The 20,726-nt window shown below is 41.0% G+C and overlaps 1 protein-coding gene and 1 long non-coding RNA gene across 2 annotated transcripts in view; one reads left to right on the top strand and one right to left on the bottom strand.

Annotated features, from left to right (window-relative positions):
* DPT (dermatopontin) overlaps positions 1 to 20,726 on the top strand; it is a 28,424-nt gene that overhangs the window by 1,148 nt on the left and 6,550 nt on the right. Inside the window, exons 2-3 of the mRNA XM_005511472.3 lie at positions 8,803 to 8,928; positions 20,593 to 20,700. Coding sequence (XP_005511529.1) covers positions 8,803 to 8,928; positions 20,593 to 20,700 — 234 coding nt within the window. The remainder of the gene's footprint in view (positions 1 to 8,802; positions 8,929 to 20,592; positions 20,701 to 20,726) is intronic.
* The window catches only part of LOC135578307 (uncharacterized), a 30,718-nt gene continuing 15,422 nt past the window's right edge, over positions 5,431 to 20,726 (bottom strand). Inside the window, exons 2-3 of the long non-coding RNA XR_010469797.1 lie at positions 13,198 to 13,335; positions 5,431 to 5,568 (exon numbers count right to left, since the gene is read on the bottom strand). This is a non-coding gene — a long non-coding RNA (uncharacterized LOC135578307). The remainder of the gene's footprint in view (positions 5,569 to 13,197; positions 13,336 to 20,726) is intronic.

The following is a 20,726-nucleotide window of genomic DNA, read 5'->3' as shown; positions in this document are numbered from 1 at the left end:
TTTTTTTTTTTGATAGAATGAACTCAACAATATTTTCAAATATTTCAAATGGTTTTGCTCCAGAAATTACAATGTGATTTTTGTAGATTTCATGTTCTATGGGAACAGGTTAACAATGAAATGTGAAGCTTCTGCTTTTTAAATGATTCAAAAAATTGTTCTGAATTATTCATACTCTTTCATTTACCACGTGATACATTCCTATGGCTGATGCAATTACTAAAGGAAAAAAGGATTGACCCTATACTTAATTTTTGGAATAAGAACTGAAAAGAAAGGCGGAGGGCTGCAAAAAAGGCAGAAAGAAGACACTGTGATAATACTGGATGACTTCTTCATTTTTCATACATTGATGCAATTTCTACTTACTTCACAGTAATTTTGAATTAGACATTTCTATTGTTCAAAATAAAATTATTATTCTCTTTCTAAAAATCACTAGGAGCAATTGCTCAAGTTCAATTCTCACAAACAGAAAACGTTCTATACAGAATGTTTTCTTTTGCTGTCTAGCCATGGGACCACATTCATTACCATGCTCTGTGTGCTTAGAATGACTACATTCACAGTGTATTATCTGACTCCTATTTCCTTCAACTCTTAAAAAATCTTCTTACTTTGTTCTTTTACTTGCCTACATTTTTCCTATTGCCAACCCTATCTTTTCTCCAAATTATTTTCTTTCGTAACCCCTCTCCAATGTGTTTAATGCTGTTTCACTCTCTTTTCTAGCTTTTGGAGTTTAGTTATTTCTTCCCCAGCTCACCTTTCCAACTCCTTCCTTCCTTCCATTTTGAGTGGAGGGGAAAATATACCAAAATGATTAGGGAACACATACTCCTTTGCAAAGGTGAACTTGTGCTCCTAATTACTTGACCTATTTCCATACATCTTATCCAGCTCTGCCTGCTTGTGTTCTGCAGTTTTCTGCACCCAGGGCTGAGCTGGTTGCATCTTCATGGACAGAAGCTTGGTGTAAGCCAGCATGTCCCTCACTGTGCCCAGACGCTGCTGCTCCAGGACCCAGCAGGTTCATCCCAGACTGAAGTGAAAGTGTGGGCCAGCAGCAAACAGCCTGGAGCATCTGAGTGCAAACTCAAACCTCACATTAATGTGACGGCACAGATCTAGCCTGTGAGACTTTCAACAATCCCACACGTTCTATCTTGGCAGACTTACTTCTCATAGCTGCCTCTCTTTTCTTGCTCTCTTCCATGCCCAGCTCATTGCTACTTGGAGCCACCCCCAGTTCTAACTCAGTAGTCAAGTGGGACCACAAATACGAGTCACAATCTGTACCATTAGTTCCTGTTTGGCCACCTCTGTTTCCCCGCTGAGCTCCTGATGAACCAATGTGCTCACGAGCAACACATCATCCTCATGTCAGCTGGCACAGCACTCTCCTGGACTCACTAGTCCATTCCCTATCCTGGCAGGATGGACTTTATTATTCTTTCTTTGGCTCTGGTGTTTTGTTTCGCCTTGTATATCACATCCAGGGAGACTTAACAGCTTGTACCGCTAATAACTACAAAACTGCCAAGTTTTTTTCCTAAAATTAAAGCTACATTTCCTCTGCTGTAATTGAGGCTTTTTATTCCTTGCCCAACCTTCACTGAGTAATGAGAACAAGCACACTGCATCCTTTATAAAATCTCTTTAACTTATTAATAGGTAGCAGCTATGCCTTTCCCTCACCCATGCACCTTCACCCATGCTTTTGCTCTCAGGCTAAACACATCTCCATTCTTCTAGTTCTCCTTTGGAAGTTTTCTATTCCAAAATTGCTAAGCAAGCACTGACCACATGACCAGCTTTCCTCTGAATTCCCTCCGCTTTCTCAGCCATGTCCCAGAAACTATAGTCTGGCAGAAACACCAACAAATGACCTCTGACAAATTGTCTATGGCATTTCACAAAACACCATTCTTGACTGTTGTGCAGCTACACAACAGAGACAAGCCCAAGAGGGGTTTCTGTAGAACAGACAATAAACCAAGAAATGCTTTAGAGAGAAAATGAAGTAGGAGTATAAAGCAGAGAGAAGAAAGAGTCTCAAATTCATTATTTTCTCAGGCCATTAGCACTGGAGGGTAAATGGCAGAAACAGATGTGGGAAGCATAGGAATGGGAGTTGAGGGGACTGGAGGACAGGAGAGAATTACTGGCAAAACTGGTTTAGGTAAGCTTGCTTCCTACACTATCACTAGGTGTTAGATTGGCTTCTAGGATTAAACCTGTAAGACTTTGCACCTTACAGATATGAAAAAAAATATTCAAGAGAAAGAGGATAATGACACAGATCCACATTAGGCATCTAATCACAATGCCTGATTTATGAACTCTGCCTCCTTCCAGAGTCAATGGAGAGAAACAGCTACTCTAAAAACTGCCCTCTGGGGCACCCCATCTCTCTCCAGAAGCAGACTCATGAAGACCAATCACCTCTGACAGTTGCCTAGAATTACCTACTGACATTTCAGAATACATCTAACTATAAGTGCTTCACTTAATAAACACATCCCTGAGATTAGGCATATTTGTGCATGCACTTCTGAAGAAAGCATATTCTTTTATGTTTCGCTGAATGGACATGAGAAACCTCTGAACGTGTTATAAGACCCACAGAGAAAATTTTGGCAAGAGATTGGATGAAAAGACCAGTGATGCCTTCTCAGCTTCATTATCTATGTATATATGTATTATCTATGTATATATTTAAAGTTAACTATATTTTATCTGTCCCAACACCTTACTTATGGCCCTACTGACTCTGCAAAGGCTATCTGCTAACCAAGATGCTATTCAATACTGGGAGCAGAATGTCTGGTGCATGGATAAGTCTCCAGGACATCCCCCGATTCTGCACACCTATCATTATTTATATGCTGCAACATCTCAAGGAATCCTGCTTTTTAAGACAGAATAAAGCTTATTTTTATAGCTCCATTTGTATTGGAGGAAGTTTGGCCTTTGATAAATACTTCACCACCTAAGAAAAGGGAAGGTCTGAGTGACTGCCGCTGAGACCGTTCTTCACTGCTTCACTGAATACCACAGTGTTGTTTCCACGGACTGGTCTTTGAACAAGGTACTTAAGAAAAACTGGTTTTCTTGCCTGAAAGTACCAAAGAACAGGGATCAAACAACCAAACATAAGTTTGCAAGTCAAAGACAAACAGTTCTTCTCTCCAGGAGAAATGTTTGGTTTACACCACATAATACAGATGGAACAATGCCATATCCCCAGTACGCTCCCAGTTACACATAAGGCACAAGGCAGAAACGTTTCCAGCCAAGTGGTATTTAATGCATGTATATTGCCTCTTTTCCTTGTTTAGACTTCTGAGAAAGTGTTTGGATGGGACTTGGAAAAAACGTATCTAGATTCTCCTTCCCCACTCCAATTCTCACTCTCCTTTGCCTTCTCTTTAAGTTCACAAGCACACACATGCAGTAGGGACACAACCCTGTTTCTCACAAACTGGATGCACAGACAGACTTATCAGCAAAGGAAATGTCTGCATGAGCCTCCTGTTCAGGCGCTGGCAGCACACACCGGTACATCTGCAAGCAACCGGTTTTGTTCTCAATCTCTGACTAATCCCAAGTCTCAAATCTGAGGCTGTATTACCAAAACCAAATAATCAAGCTGCCCTTTCAAAATGCTCCCATTTGTGTTATTGATGCAGACAAGTTAATTTTCTTCAAAGGCCTAAGTTTATGTTAAAGGGATAGTGCTACAAGCTCTTAGCACAGCTGCAATGGACTGAGTCCAGTGGGAGTATCTGAGGAGATGAGGGGTGTTTCTGTAGATAGGGAGGCCTCATCAGCGTCTGTCAGGAAGAAATCAACAGGGTGATTAGGGTCTTGCCTTCTCTTTGGGCAGAGAATAGAAAGAAAGTAATCACTGACCTCTAAATGAAAGGAAAAAATAGCTGAAGATGACAGTGAGGTTGCCTTTGGCATGTGGAAGTCACGACAGCACATCTCAACACCCCACAACAGATAGAGGAGACTCCTCATAGAAGTGGCCACTGGAGACTTGCATGGCCTAATCAAACACAAAAAGTCGTTCCTTTCTTCTGAGTGCCAGTGTTTCAAGTGTCCCGAGCCTGCCCTCAGCCACTTATCTCTCCTTGCACATCTCTAACAGACTGACCATTAAATTAGCTTTCATCATGCAACTAATGAAACTACACAGAGGAGGACACCCCACAAAATAACCCGGGAGAGCAGTATAGGGCCTCCTGTCCCCAGCTATATCAAAAGGAAATTAAGTTTTGGATATTGACAGTAACAGATTTTGGTGAAACAACGCTCTAGTAAAACAATGTCTCTAATGTCTCATTAAAAAATGCCTCCTACACTTTAACCGTGTTCTTAGTGGCTGTGTGAGGTGAGGCCACCTCTCCCTAAGCACTGCAGGGAGGACTGTGGATGAAAGCAGGCAGCACTATTTCTGTCAGGTCAGTTTGCCATGTCTGGTATATCGCTGTAATATATAGAACCATTTTGCTGTGACAAGCTCCAGAGAGAGAGCTTTAAAGTAATTAATGATGCAAGTTTCACAGGAGCCATCTGCTCCACAGCAAAACAGTAGGATTTTTTTGAAGTACATAGAATGACACTCTCAGGTTACCCTGTTATAAGGAACAACTAGACCTTAATGCAGCTTGACCCAGTGACTACCAAGCTGTGTGTCAGACTCAGCACATTTCCAGAGAGCTTTAGGGAGTGATACCCAGACAATTCCTGACAGATGTGGGGGATGGAGGGCCTTGGGGACAGGTCTACAACACAGCTCCCTCATTAGATGGCACACAACACTCTTGGGCTTTGTTTAGCAAAGAGCAAACCCAAGATGTAGGTGTAATTATGAAGTGGTACAAAAATTGGTGCCATTGTCCAAAACAACTATGCTGTTGCAAGCAATATTTGCCTTCAGCCTGGCAGGCAACTGTTGAGTCAACGAGGTACACACTTGGTCATCGAGGCTATATCAATGTTTGTAAATAATGTGGTACAATTTATGTGGATCTGTAGGGTGAAACAGTTCCTGTATGGGCCCAAAATCCACATATGCGTTTTGAGCAAGTTTGCTTTAAACCAGCTCTAGTTTAGTCTCACAGATAAACGTTCATTGGTGAACAAGAAAAGCAGTCCTGACCTGAACCAAACCAATAACATGGATGCACACTTTGGTTGCTTTCCATGACAGAACTCAGCTGTATAACACTCATCAGCCAGATCAGAAGAAGGTCTGTCAAAGGAGAGGCTTTCCACGGCAACTGCATCAGGACCTGAAAACTCTGAGCCAGCATATCGCTATTACTACACAAAACTCTACCCAAAATAAGGCTGTATAGTTTACTTATCTTCTGTGAAATGCTGCAGTCACTTCCAACAGATGTAAATGAGGGAAGGGAAGGGCAACTTCCCATTCAACAGCACCTGACCCTCACCACCACCAATCTTCCTACTCCTCCATCTACCAGACAGCTCACCTCCTCTTCTCCCAGTACCAGATCCAAAAGGCAACTCCTCATGCATCGCATCTTGAGCCAACTAGAAAAAACAAAACAACATATCCATCGCCAAGTTGAATCCCACACAGTCCCAGCTGGTTTCTCATGCTCTTCTGCATTAATCTAAGAGGTATCTTCCTGTCTTCCTAGCAATGTCAGGATATCATGAGTGAGGAGAACCCAACAACATTAATTCTGAATACCAAATTATCCATATAACAAAAGTGCTACAGAGTGGGCCTAGTGAAAATGCCATTTTTTTTACTTGTCTGTAAATCAAATTTTTTATTCACTATACTCATTTGCAGGATTTGCTGTGACAGGGGTAGTGAATTTAACAGAGAAGAAAGAAATCCTCACATATTAACTGTTGTTTTCAGATTAGTGCCTAGAGCATCTTACTTAAAAGGTGTGTGGGGAGGAGTTGTTTGTTTCCCTGGAAGAATAACTTTCTGCTTGTAGGAAAGAGGCCAACCACAAAAAAGGAAGGAGAAGAAAAGATTTTATTTAAGCTCACAAATAAGTACTTGCTGAGAACATTTCTTCATTTTTTCAGGAATATCTGGATTTGACTTGAAAATTAGAAAGAACAAGGAAAAAAATCTTGTGTTTTTCTCAAAGCTAAAGAAAAGTACTTCAATGTCACTATTATCTTTCTTTGGCTGAACCCAATATTGAGCTTGAATAACAGACTTCAGGACTTTGTATGAGGCAAGCAGAGAGGTAGAAGTTAATGTGAGCTTAAAGGTATATTCCAAATTTTACTTTGAATGTTTTTAAAATAAAATTGCAATTTAATCATAAGACATGATTGATGGCCAGTTATAGTCTCCATCTAATAAATTTTTAAGACAACTCCAAATATTTATTTTAAATAAACTTTTCATGAGAAGATAGAATCAGGATCAAAAATAACCATACCTTCCCCAACTTTAGTGCCCAAGTATGTATACATGTAAACATGAGTGTGTTTTGTTAGCTAGAATTTTTCAATCTGCTATAGTGAGAAGGGTGCATCAGTGATGTCTCTTTCAAGATGAATCCTTTCATCAAAACTGGAGTATATTATTATAGTAGAGGTGTCAAGAAAATAGGAAGTGTTGTAGGGGAAAGACAGTGGGAAAGGGGGCAGGACTTCCCAGACTGAATCTGGGGAAGAGAAAGGAGAAGGAAAAACCTCCCTCAAAGACAAGTATGGGCCAGAATATCAGATGTTGACCAGTGAGGATGGGAAATAGCAGGGAAATGCTGGGCCTCTGAGAGGAACTGCAAAGGAAAAGGAGAAACTAAATGCTCCCACTATTACACCTATGCAAAAGAGCTAGAAAGTGTCACAGGGGCACAAGGACTTGAGCAGTAGAAATGCATATGACTGGTGAAGGGAGAGGCAGAAGATGAAGACACACAGAATTGGTTCTGCTTTACACAGATTAATACAGAAAAGTGCTCATCTTGCAACAGGTACAACCACTCCCTATATTTCTGTTTATCAGCCTTTCTTTCATCAGGATAACACCAATCATCTGCAGCTATCCAATATGTTTGCACAGAGTCTTAGCCATATGTTCCCACGGCCTATGTGCCAAAAAACAGAGCAACTTCCTATCAAAGTCCTGCTGAAATCCTCAGAGTGCCAGACAGACTGTCTTACTTGGTGTGATACCATAGCAACTCAAGAGTCCCCATCATCGCTTCACTCTGAAGGGCCTCAGAAGAGCCTCACAAAGCACAGAAAGTTTGTGCAGCCCCAGCAACGTGGGGGATGTGGGGACACAAACAAACGTAAATAATCTTGTCTGAACAATAGAACACGGTGGAGGGGACATATGGAAGAGAGTCCTGCTTCAAAGGAGGAAGCCAAAAGGCAGAGGAATTCAACCCTGCACTGGTCAAAATTGGTCAGTTTTTCAGCTTTTGCCTACAAACACTTGAGCCTCAAGCTTTGCGAGCACTAACACCTGTATGCACAAGTGCATGACTTTCCAAACATCAACTCTGCTAGACAATGTGTTTTCCCTTCCGGGAACTCCAGGCTCATTAAAATAAACCATGAGGTCACTGAATGAATCTAGGGAAAAAATTTGGTATCTGTTAATCATAAAGTTACTTCTGAAACTGTCTTTCGGATATATCAATGTATTTGATTTTATGGTATCACAAGGAAGGTTTCCTACAGCTCTAGGCTGCCAGTTTTCCTTGATGAAGGAAAAAGAAAGAAAAGTAAATAGAAGAAACTGAATTCCTATGATTTTCTCCAATAGGGAAACACTGAGGCCAGAAGGGTGCTTGAGAGAATGAGCACTCAACAGTTGAGTTAATGCGCTACCCGTTCTCATGCTCTCCTTGTCTTTAGTCTCCAAGAAGGAAACTATTCAAACTGATTATCACTTGAAATAATTTGGGTATCAGTGTCCAGATGCTTGTGCAGAAAGAGAAGCATCTATCTGCACACTTAGAGACCATGTCTATTCTACTTGAAGGCACTGATTTACATGTTAGACAGAATTCCTGAGTACACAGAAAGCATGATTTTGAAAACCCAGTCATAAAGTTTACGTGAGTCTTATAATTTCATAATATCTGAGTCTCAGTTTTCCTCATGTGATTTCTATCAAATCATGGTTTCATCACAGGCCTATAGTGTTTTGAATTAAGAATGACTTCTCCTTGAGATATGTAATTGAGAAGGAAAATAATAAACAAAATAAAACAAAAAACAAAACAAAACAAAACAAAATAAAATAAAATAAAATAAAATAAAATAAAATAAAATAAAATAAAATAAAATAAAATAAAATAAAATAAAATAAAATGCTGAACTTCTCATATACAATTTTCTAAAGCTTCTTTTTTTGTAGAGAAGCAGTTGAAAAAATTACTCCGGTGAGCCCCAAATGCTCAAATACCAATGGTCAGAGATAAAAGTAATAATGGACTATTTTGAAGTCAGTCTCATGATTTGCAAACAGTTGAGAATATCAACATCAGAAAAATCTTCTTGCCTGCATACTGGGATGATTTAATACTTAAAACCAGCTTAAATAGTTTTAAATGCAACACAAATGTTAACACATTATTAGTTAGCTACTGTTGCTTTCTAATACAAAACGGTTACTTAATACACAGCAAGTGCACATAGTGCTTCTCAATACAAAGCCAAACTCTTAGCTTCCACCCTCAATCAATATTTTTAATCCTGGTTTCAGAAATTCTTGAAAATATCAGGGAATCTAACACCATGTTTTCCTTATGTGTTCTTTCTCCTTTTTCTTAGGTATCAAACCTGCTCGAACAATGGGCTGGTGGCTGGTTTCCAGAGCCAGTATTTTCCATCTGTGCTTGACCGTGAATGGCAATTTTACTGCTGCCGCTATAGCCGGAGATGCCCATACTCATGCTGGTAAGTTCAAGCAGACACCAGACCTGTGAGCCTCTTCTCCAGCAGTCCTCATAAATGCCTTTGGCTGCTTGACCCATCAAAAACCTTGTCTGAGAAAAAGTTAAATGTGTTTTATGGGGCTAAGCAAGTTATTTCCAGTCTTCTAACAGGATTCTTGAGGATCCATGGCTAAGGGAAGAGAATGAGGGCACAGCTACACCGAACAGCACAAGGCAGTAGCTAGCTGTAAATGACCAGGTCTGGGTACCAGCAGCAGCCTCGCTGTGCTGGAAACCATGACAGAAATCTCCAAAGTGGAATGGCATTTCAAAGGTGGTGATATAGCTCCCACTATAAATCTAGCACACTTACAGGAGTAGGACCATCTCTGTGTTACATAATTGTACCAGAATGACTTACGAGAGTGAATTTACTGCCAGTTACCTCAGAAAAAATATCCTCTGGCTGACAACTTGGTGGTTTTTTATTTGTAGTGCATACAACCTGCTCCTACTCTCAAGGCTGTTTGAAAACCTAAGTCAAAATGAGCTACCAATCATAGTCCAAACGTAAAAAAATATGGCCTCACCCTTAACACAGCATCACAACTGGTGTTGCCAGCCTCACAGAGGCTATGGAAAAATGAGCTGTACATCTTGAGCATCTATGTGTGGTTTCTCAAAACTGATATAGAAGTACAGTAGGAAACTACAGAGAAAGCTCATATTGCTCCTGTCCACTCTGTGTAAGAGAACTCATGATTTTACATGTCAAGGCTATTAATCCAGCTATTCTCACTGATAAAAAGAATAACCTGCCTGCAGTCAAAAATATTAAAAAAAAAGAGATTGGGGGGGTTGGAAATCTGTGCTTTGAAGTAAACTTCCCACTGAGACATGTCCAAACTGTTCCGTGCCATTTGGTCTTACTTGTCTGGCTGGCTACTAGCCAAACACAACAGCAGTGCCTTGCTTTGCATCCTTCGGTCTCCTTACGGCCAGGAGGAAAAGAAATTGAGTTTTATCATTATTATTATTTTTAAATATTTTCCATGATAGGAACTCTGTAACAAAGTCTTTGAACATTCTACTGCCCCCTTTTCTGCTCACACTGCCTACAGATGTGCTCTGCCTGGGGGTTTATTTACATACCTGCCCAGGCTCTTCCCTCTGAGGGAAACTCATTCTAACTTTTACAGAGTTCTTCCAATCTTTTTACTCCTTAAATATTGCATGTATTTTCAGAGAGGCAACAGAAATTTTCTCTGACCTCTTTTGTTGTTGACAGTTCTACTTCCCTCAGATGTTGTCTTGACAACTGGGAACAACTTTGTCTCTGCCTTGCAAATTGGCATTCAGAGAAATGCAAATCCTAATGTAAATGTTTGGGGTTACTGATGTCTTGTGCTTCCATCCCAGCTGCACACTGACTCCTATTCTGCCCTTCTATTTCCAAAAGTGACAACACTCCATTTCTTATGCTTGGAAACGAATGCCTTATGCAGTTCAGCAGCTGCTGTCTTTCCATGCAAAAAAGGCAGTATTTCAAAGGCAGGCAAAGCATTTCTCTGCCTAGGCAGGGCAGAAATCCCGTGTGCTCATGTTCTGTGAGGGGAGAGCTGTGAAACCTCTGGGAAGACCTGTCACCTGGCTTGTGAAAATCTTCTGGTACATAGCTTCTGATTACAGGTTCATTATAAAACCATTTTGTACCCTGAATTACCAGGCTCAGTCACTCCATCTTGAACCCAGTTTGCTCCCCAGGTTCCACTATAAGTTGGGGAACGACCTGTTAGAGAGCAGTGTAAGGGAAAGCGACCTGGGGGTCCTGGTGGACAGCAGGATGACCATGAGCCAGCACTGTGCCCTTGTGGCCAGGAAGGCCAATGGCGTCCTGGGGTGTATTAGAAGCAGGATGGTTAGTAGATCCAGAGAGAGGTCCTCCTTCCCATCTACTCTGCCCTGGTGAGACCACATCAGGAATATTGTGTCCAGTTCTGGGCCCCTCAGTTCCAGAAGGACAGGGAACTGCTGGAGAGAGTCCAGCGCAGGGCAACAAAGATGATTAAGGGAGTGGAGCATCTCCCTTGTGAGGAAAGGCTGAGGGAGCAGGTCTCCTTAGTTTGGAGGAGACCGAGGGGTGACCTCATTAATCTCTATAAATATGTAAAGGGTAAGTGTCACAAGGATGGAGCCAGGCTCTTCTTGGTGACAACCAATGATAAGATAAGAGGCAATGGGTTCAAACTGGAACACAGGAGGTTCCGCTTAAATATGAGAAGAAACTTTTTCCCAGTGTGGGTGCCAAAGCACTGGAACAGGCTGCCCAGGGAGGTTGTGGAGTCTCCTTTGCTGGAGACATTCAAAACCCACCTGGACACATTCTGTGTAACCTCATCTAGGTGTTCCTGCTCCAGCAGGGGGATTGGACTAGATGATCTTCAAATCCCTAGCATTCTGTGATTCTGCTTAAGCTTCTGGCCTGTCTTGACACTTCCATGCCCACTCTCACCCTGGACAGTCTTTCATACAGTTTCTTCTATTTGAGAGCCTTGTTTGATCTTGCTCTTTGAAGTGCCTCCTTACAATATATTTCTTCCAATTTCTTTCAAGCTCTCATTCTGCCTTCGAAGTTTGCAGGGTAGATACAAGTTCTTTGTACATACAGTTATCCAAATCAGGATGTTTTGGTCTGGATGGACAGACAACTAGATGGGTAAAAAGCTGGTGGTTTAACAGGCTCAGAAGGTGGTGGTTAAAGGGCGATATCCTGCCTGAGTGACCACTATGAGCAGAGCACTGTAAATAATGGTCTACCCTGGGACCCATCCTGCTTTACATCTTTATTAATGAGTTTGAGGAGGCATTAGAGCACATTCTCACCAAGTTTGCATATGACACCAAACTGGGGGGAACAGCTGATACGCTTGAGGGCAGAAGTGCTGTTCAGAAGGTTATAAAGAAAAGACCTTTTCTGCTATGAGGACAGTGAGGCAGTAGAGCAGGTTGCCTGGTGAGGCTGTGCAGGCTCCATTCTTGGAGGTTTTCAAGACTCAGCTGAATAAATCCCTGGGGTGACCCTAGTTTGAGCAGAGGGCTGTACTGGAAACCTCTTGTGGTCCCTTTCCACAAGACTTGTCCTGCAATCCCAAATAGGAGGACTCACAGTATCACAGTATGTTTGGGACTGGAAAGGACCTCAAAAGATCATCTAGTCCAATCCCCCTGCTGGAGCAGGAACACCTAGGTGAGGTCGCATAGGAACATGTCCAGGCAGGTTTTGAATGTCTCCAGAGAAGGAGACTCCACAGCCCCCCTGGGCAGCCTGTTCCAGTGCTCTGGCACCCTCACTGAGAAGAAGTTTTTTCTCCTACTGCTGCAGGGCCCACAGCATGCAGCTAAACTTTCCTCTCCAAAACAGTGGTCTCCTGCCTAATGTCTGCTGGGAATGGTTTATTTTCTGTTTTATTCCCTTCACCTTGCCTAGACAGTGTCTGGGAGAGCACTAGTTGTTATACTAAGATATAAACAACATGAATTGCAATGTGGTAGTGTTAAACGCCATACCTTGGACCCAATTTTACTATTACAGATGTGACTTGTCTGAATTGTGAAATTTCAGTGTACAGCCACTAAACTTCCCACTCCCTAAACTCAGGAGGTCTCACTCACAACTTCCTTTCCATCGGCATTTCCAAGTTATTGTCACAAGACCTTGTTCAGACATCACACTTCTGGTCTGTATCTTGCACTCTGTTTAAGATGCATTTGACAGAGAGGCTATGTTTACCAAACAATCTGCAAAGCAGTTCTCAGCTACCAAGGGTAGAACCTCAAAATGTATATGCATATAAGACACAATAAAAATGCATGTGCATATGCAGTATCATAATTCATTACAGTTTCTTCCCCAACCTATAATAGTATTTATTCTGTTCCAGAAACAAGCTGTCAATAAACTACATGTGGAGAAATAACTATTAACATGCTGCTGACTCCTGGTTCTTGGTAGAAGCAGCTTAATTTTATGCAAAGGCACCTATTAGTATATGACTGTGTGGAAAAGTAATACCGGGAAAATATGTAACAACTACGGTGCCTCGTAGATCATGTATGACACACAGGAAAATCCATATTCAAAGGCAATCCTTGTTGCAGAATTTCTCAGCAACCTTGAATTTTAATGTGCAATGAATCCTTGATTATTGAATCAAATGTGGGCAGAAAGGCATTTTTAAGAAAACTGACAATACTGAGGTGTAACAAAACCTTGTTTTAAATTAGCTCTCACCTTGAGAATTTGATCTCTTCCTCCTCCAGGGCTCTCTGGCAAATATAAAAGCAGTAAGGCAGCTGATCCTTATATATGGTTTCTCTTGGCTCTTCTTCTTTGGTACTACACTGCTCCTAAAGTAAGCTGGTCTTCCCCCTGCAATGAATAAAGACAGGTTTTCCCCGTGTATATGAGCCATGCAAATGGTTTGTTAGAATTTGACCTGTTTTTTACAGCTGGAATATTCATGTTTATTGAGTCCTGCTAACATGTATTGGAATACTAATTTGTGACATCATCATGCTGACTGAAACCCACACTTAAACACTTTGCTTAATTTAAGAACATGGTTAAAGCCAAATACATGCTTAAGGACTTTGCTTGGTAGCATCTTTCTCTTTAGAGCCCAGCAGTTCTTTCATGGTTCTTCTTCTCACCATTAATTCCCAGTTTACCTGTAGAGTAAGCCCATACTGCAAATAAATATACTCATTTTCTCCAGCCTCATAGTTTTGCACTTGCTATTTTATCTTTTTTTTTTTACAAGTACTTTGCTTCTTCCTTACCATGCCAAGTTTTGTCATGGATTCTGCACATTTTTACCATACTGAAAATAATTAACATTTCCCACAGGAGGCAGAAAAGCTCCCATTATTTTACCTGGCTAGGGAATGCTACCACAGTAAAATAAACCGTGTGCTGATTCAAACCATAAAGGAAGCAAATCCATCCCAGATGTAGACACAGCGTTATTAAGTCGTCCCATTAGAGCTCAGATTTTTCTCTTTGCCAGGAAATTGGAAGCTTGACTCCACACTCTCGAAAACAAACACATGTCACAGAGCAGCCCCAAGTCTGCACAGACTGTTTATGACTGTTTCTCCTCTCCAAACAACCAGCAGTTCAAGTGCCAGAAGGTCTGTCTGGAGCTGTGGCTGCTCTCTGTCATGGTGACATTGTCCAGGCAACAATTACATTTTCCAAGAGTTATGAGGCTCAAAGAACTTATTTGTTTTCTGGACTCAACCTGCCACCAAAGCCACATTGAAACTGATGAGATCCTATGCAGGTTTCTCAGAGATTACCAACAGCAGAGATACAAATCCAGGAGGTAAACTCAGAATAGATGTGGTGGAAACAGGCTCTTCTGGGAAACACATTTGCTTGACATTGGAAAGCTGGCTAATGTTATTTCAGATACATCTTGATGAACATGCATAAGGTACCCTGGGCTCTCTGCCACTTGTATCTGTATTGCATTAGCTCATGCAGACCTCCAAGAAGAACTGTGGTCCCACTATGTTGGCCTGCTGGCTCCTCCACCCTGTGAGAGATTGTGGTTTTCACACAGAGGGGAAACAGAAGGGCAGTGATGTGTTTAGGTGAATCTATGATCTCATAACCTGGAGCTTGAACTCAATCCCAAAACACGTGTAGTGTGGCCACATGAGAGAACTGCTCACATGTAGAACAGCTCCAGGACGCCTCTAGTTCCCTGGCAGCCCAGCAATCTGGAATTACACTGGGAGCATTGGCAGGAATTTCTACAGCTTATTAAGACCTTCTTTGGATTTTCAGTGTAGTATGTTTTTTAAAAGAGGATGGCCACTGTCTTCCAGCTGGAGGAAGAATTGAAACTGATTAAAGATCATATAATTCCCATGTTCACTGAATGTAACATGCAGGCTTATGGCTCTTGAACCAAAATCCTTCTTTAGAAGGGCCATATTCTTGAAGCACTTGTAAATAACATCTGAAACAGTAAGGTCATTCAGGGGACACTCTTACTTAAGTGTCAGAAAATTAATGTCAAAGCTTATGTTTTCCTCATGAAATGGAACAGCTCCTTCTTTTGGCTGTGGCATCATTAGAGGAAGACTTCAGCAGCGAAGAGAGAAATTAAGGTTAAAGAGAAGTAATTCATCCTGTTATCACTGTAGTTGAAAGAGAAGTGAAAAATGTAAGGCACTCTGAAACACGTACTTACTAGCAGGAAATAAGTATATTCAACAGTTCACACAGGAAACCGTGAGCTCTACCACTGACTGTCTTTGATATTTTAAAAGATTCACTTCTTTTGTCTGTTTGGTATCTGAAGGCAAGGCATACCCATAGTTCCCATTTACTTCTCTAAGGGATGGGCTGTGCAACACTCATAAGGCCATTACTATGACTTGATCTTCTTATTGGCAAAAACTAGACTCAGGGTAGCTATTTCTGAAGTCAATCATTCAAAGAGTGCTAGGGATCATTGTAGATCAGTACAAAACATTATTCTCAATGCTAAATGGGTAACTTTGTGTTTTCTATTAATCTCTAACATGGTAATTTTTCACCGTGGAAAATAAACAACATTAGTACTCTCAGACAAGAATAATAACAACAGTAATCTTGTTAAAGATTTAATGCCTTTTTTCAATAAGTTTCTTACCCTGAGCAAGATTTGTAGGATTATAGTAAAGTACATTAGAAAAATGTGAGGATCTGTGAGGTGATACAAACCAGTCAGAGGATAAACCATCCCACATCAACTCTGTTTCAGCTAAAAACCCCACTATGAAAATACTTTTTTCTGACAGGTTTTCCTGCTCTCTTCCACACATGCCAAACCACTTACACGCCTTCTCACAAGCTTTTCTTTCCCAGTCTTTAATGCAGAATTATCTGTTTTCTCCTCTCTTGACAATGCCACAAGTGGTCCATGATTCTTGTGTCCAAACATCGTACACCTGATACTAACTTGCCAACCTGAAGTGTATTTACAAAGCTGAATTCCTCTATTTTCTGTATTAATTCTTGCAAATAGATCATACATATTGAAAAGACTACCACTTGCTAAAGGTCTCACTGTTTTCTCTTCTATGAGTCCTTTCCCAAACTTAACACCTCTGTGCATATCTGGGTTTAGTAAACAATTCCACTACATGCACCCTACTAGGCCTTGCACAGATCCTCTGCCTCCTCAGGATTCATTCAGCACCAAATTACTGAGTACCTGGGTCCCATCATCAGTATAACAGAGGTCTTCTCACCACTGCTTTGCAAGTCTCTTTTCTAGGCCTTTCGCTCAGGTATCCTCTTAGGCACCACAAGCACTACAGCTTGGTCCTAGAGGTCTTAGGTCACCCCAAACAGCAGCAGTGACTTCGTCTCAGCACTTGACAATTCCCAAGCTTCTCATTGCTCCCTTAGCTCAGTTTTCTTTGTTAAGAGGTCAATGCCAGAAGCTCTCACAGAGCCCTCATATAGCTTACTGTGGATGTCTTTTCAAAAATGGTCTTACCCTTGGGAGTGCAGACACCCATGGGCTGGTAAACCCTCACCAATTAGGGAAAAAAATTGTATCTCATTTGTTTCATGGCTCCTCTTCGCTATAAACCATACACTGCCACGTGTGGCTCACAAATGCTACCACATTTGTGAATAAATCACCTATCTGTAGGGCCCTGGTACATGGTTGACAGTTGATACACAGATGATATGCATTAAAGTGTAAAACACAATATTTTCAGTTAAACTCTTGATAATATGGTTACACACCAAACTACAACAAATTATGAGGGAACCACTGTCCTGTGCCAAGCAGACCACTTTGAGAAGAGCTTTAATGGGTCCATGATGAGAAAACCAAGTACTGAATATCCCTATGCATTAAACACTAGAGCATCTCTTGGTGCAGATATATTTTGTGTGACTTATCCCCAGGATAACAGAGAAGGGTTGGGTAACCCCATGGAGCACTGCTATGTGGAAAACCAATTGCATTTCCTTCTAAAGAATACAGAGCAATCCAGATGACCTTGAGCTGCATGGGCTTAAGGGAACTGTTTCATAAATGAGTACAGCAAACATCAAAGAGAATTGAATTACACAGACAGACCACACAGACCCAAGTGAATCTGAACATTGCTGTCATAGCGCTATTTGTAATTTTTCTCTTCAGAACAAAAGGAGTCAGTAGGCATCTGTCTGTAACAAGACAAACTTCAGAGCAGCTCATACCCCCGTATCATTTACTTTCGGTAATTGCATATATTTTCTTTTTGAACATTTCTTAGCGGAGGAGCCTTAAGAGGCTGAATGGTAATTTGAAGAAGTTAGAGGAGGGGGAGACGACAGTAGGCAGAAAGAAAAGAGAGAGAAGCTAAATGAAGGCTCCATGCTGCATCCATTCACTTCAGAATAACACTGCCTGCTTCTGCAAAAGGTTTGTGGACCCTTCATAGTGTTCAGAAGCTTGTAATCAGATTTACTTTTCAATTGAAAGGGTCATGAAGCAAGTTCAAAGAACTGACTTCTCTGTCTTGAGTAGAGCTGAAAGCAGCTTTTTAACCTTGTGTTTTGCTCAAGTTTTGTCTGCCCAGCACATAGTGCTGGTCTAGATTACAGAACATTTTCCTTGCTGAATGCCAAACAGATGTTACGAAACACATTTGGTGGAACATATATAAACACACGCCTTAGTGTTTTGTCATAATAATAGCCTGAAAAAGCCCCAAAACCTGGGGTTGACAGATGAATGCAAAATGAAATTGTGGTCCATAGCTGGTCTTCATGCCACATGTTTTTAAAACCTGCTGTAACCCAGGAATCTTCAAAGATGAGCTATCAGACAGGCGGGCTACACATTAGCAAACTAAATATGGGAACTCTCCTCCAGCAGAGGAAGCAGCCACACTATTAAACTCTTCTCACCCTTCAAAACAGTGTGCCCACATTCTGCCTGTTAGGAATGGTACCTACCATGTGATAACTCACAAACTTTCTTTGAGGTACCTGCTGAGACTGTGCTAGTTGGTCAAGGCTGTAACTGTCCCAGGGATTGTTCCAATAATTTGCACATCTAGGCAATTGGGTTATAGTGCCCAGAAACATTCTCTGGTGTTGTTTGTTCCATTAGCATAGATATAGCCCCAGTTTCTCTTGGCCTCTGGCTATGGATCCACAAATACTCTGAAGTTCCCAAATTTAAATCCACGGCTTCACTGAGGGGAGATGCAGGTATGCAAGAAAGTCCTCTGCAAGGCCTTGATTTCTGTGTAAGAAAAATGGATAAAATATAGACCAAGTAGCAGAGGTCGGGCTTTCTGAAGCATAATCTAGCTCTCATTACAGCTCTGGGGATGGAATGGAGCGCCTCAAAAGCATCTCTTTGCAAACTAAAGGGCTTTCAACAAGTTAGCTATACCAAAGAACTATCTCATGCTCAGATTAAGGTTCTTTTATGGGTCATAAAGCTGTGCTAGATATTAAAGTCATAGGCTGCCTAGGTAAAAAAGTATTCAAATCTGAGCTGTTAACTGTTTGGCACTGACAAATAAATATGTGTTTGGGAGCACAGGGGGAGGTATCCTGAAAACAAAAATGGTAACATCAGCTTTCAGTCAAAGTAATAGATCAATTAGGTTCGCCGTGGTTTGACAGAAACACATTCAGATGATGACCTTTGGTCTAGAAAAAACCCACCAGTTAACTGGTGGAAGCCATGAGAAACAGATTTGTGTAGTATTTGCATTTATTCTCTTTGTCTGCGTCAGAGCCAGTTCCATTAACATTCAATAGTGGCCTCATTTTGGACTTTCATGGGCGCTGGACTGAAAACTGTGGCTCTAGTTTTTACACTTGCAGAGCATACTGATTACCTATCCATCCTAACAACTGCCAGTGTACATGGTTTCTTCTATTTCTCCCAGCCTGCAGCAGCTGCCTGCATGACCTGTAAAATAGCACTGTTCATTCTGTACCAACAGCACAACACTGCAAAGGCTCTGCAAATCCATAGGCCCTTGGTCAGAGCTTTGACAACAGACACTGTGACCAGGCCTGCTCTTCTGCCTCCTAAAACCACTTGGGCACAGGTGTTCTTGTGCTGTAGCTAGTAATTTGTTTGATGATTGCTATGGCCAAAGGACAGGAGGCACAAGAAAAAAGATATGTTCAAAGAAGTTGACGGTTGAGACTTAGGGATGTCATAAGGCTACGCTTGAGTTTCACACTCAGCCTTGTTTTTCATTTGTCAAGGAATAATTATTTGTTAGGAATGATGTTCCAAGTGAATGATGTTTTTCTTTCATTTTCAAAAGCTGAAAATGATCTTGAATTAAGTCACATCTGCTTTACAAAGCAGACATAAACAGCACAAGGGTAAACAAAGTGATGAAAAATACATTTAAAATAGAGTGGTGGCAACTTCAGTGGATTTTTTTTTTGTTATAACAAATGGCTCTAGGAGAAAGCAGCCTAATATTCCAGAGTCCCTCCGCTTTCAGGTAAACTTTCAGTTTCCAATAGCACTCCAACAGTTACTAGGTTAGGCTCCAAATACCCCCCAAGCATATAATTTTAAAAACTTAAAACCATTCCAATAATTATATTCCTAGTGAGTAAAATATTTCAGCTTGTGCTCAAACCTTACTGATTTAACAAAAGGTAAACATGCACATGAGTGTTTGGCTGGGCTGTGCTGGGATCACCTTCAAGCATCATTCAAGTACTGCTGCTAGGCTGAATTAAGTCAGAAAAATGGTTGTCACGATTTCTGTAAAGCTTTTAGTCTCAACAGAAGTTAAGCTGTTTGTTTCCACATGGACAGTGGCTCCCTCACAGGGAACCTGATTCTACCCTTTGCAGTTTTGAGTGAAGCTGACACAACTCCACCAGCAACTCCCACTTAAAATGCTGTAATACAGGGAAAGACTGGGTGCCAGGTTTCCATTCCTGACCTCTAACATAATGTCGACATAAAGTACTGGTCAAGTCCCAGTCACTTCCCACATCTGTTCATTATCTGTAAAACCAAATACAGTATTACTTGCCTATTTCCCAGGGAAGCACTAACTGTAATTTGATTAAGAAGTGCAGATGCATTTTGAGGTTCTTAGATAAAATACACTGCACAAATATTGTCCAGGCCCATATTTTTACATTATAAACTAGGCAGCAAAATGGAAACAACAAAGAGGAAGGGATTAATTGCTACATTCATTTAATATAATTCATAAATGGATAAATGCTTGTAGTTATTTTACTTGGCAACATTTACAGCTCTCTACAGCAGCAAAACAAACAGATTCACAAGAGGCGAGAGCAAATCCCTGCAATAAAGACATAAGTAATAGACAAGCTTTACATTCTTGTTCAGGCTGCTTTTATCCCAGAGCTACAGATGTATATACGTATAATACTTCAACTTGCTCTTTACAGTTCTACACTTGCTGAAATTTATTGAAATAGCTACATCAGTTGTGTAGAAGACAGAGGCAGTATCGTAGGTGGGACTGCATCTTGTGGTACTGTAAAGAAAAAAAAGCTTTTAAAGAATAAGGAAAAAGCTATTTGAATTGCATTCAGTCAACTGGACTTACTTCTATAAGACGGTAAATTATATTATCTTCTTTTTTCTTTAATGTAAAGGTTAACAACAGAATATCCAGGACACTACGGAGAAGATATGGACATGATGATGTACAGTTATGACCATTACATCCGTGGGGCAACCACAACTTTCTCTGCTGTGGACAGGTTTGTTTTTCATCTGTGTCATTGGA

This window comes from Columba livia, chromosome 1 (genome assembly GCF_036013475.1).
Source record: "Columba livia isolate bColLiv1 breed racing homer chromosome 1, bColLiv1.pat.W.v2, whole genome shotgun sequence".
In the NCBI taxonomy this organism is placed as follows: domain Eukaryota; kingdom Metazoa; phylum Chordata; class Aves; order Columbiformes; family Columbidae; genus Columba; species Columba livia.
Note: the sequence above shows the minus strand (reverse complement) of the source record. Positions and strands in the feature narration are given on the sequence as shown.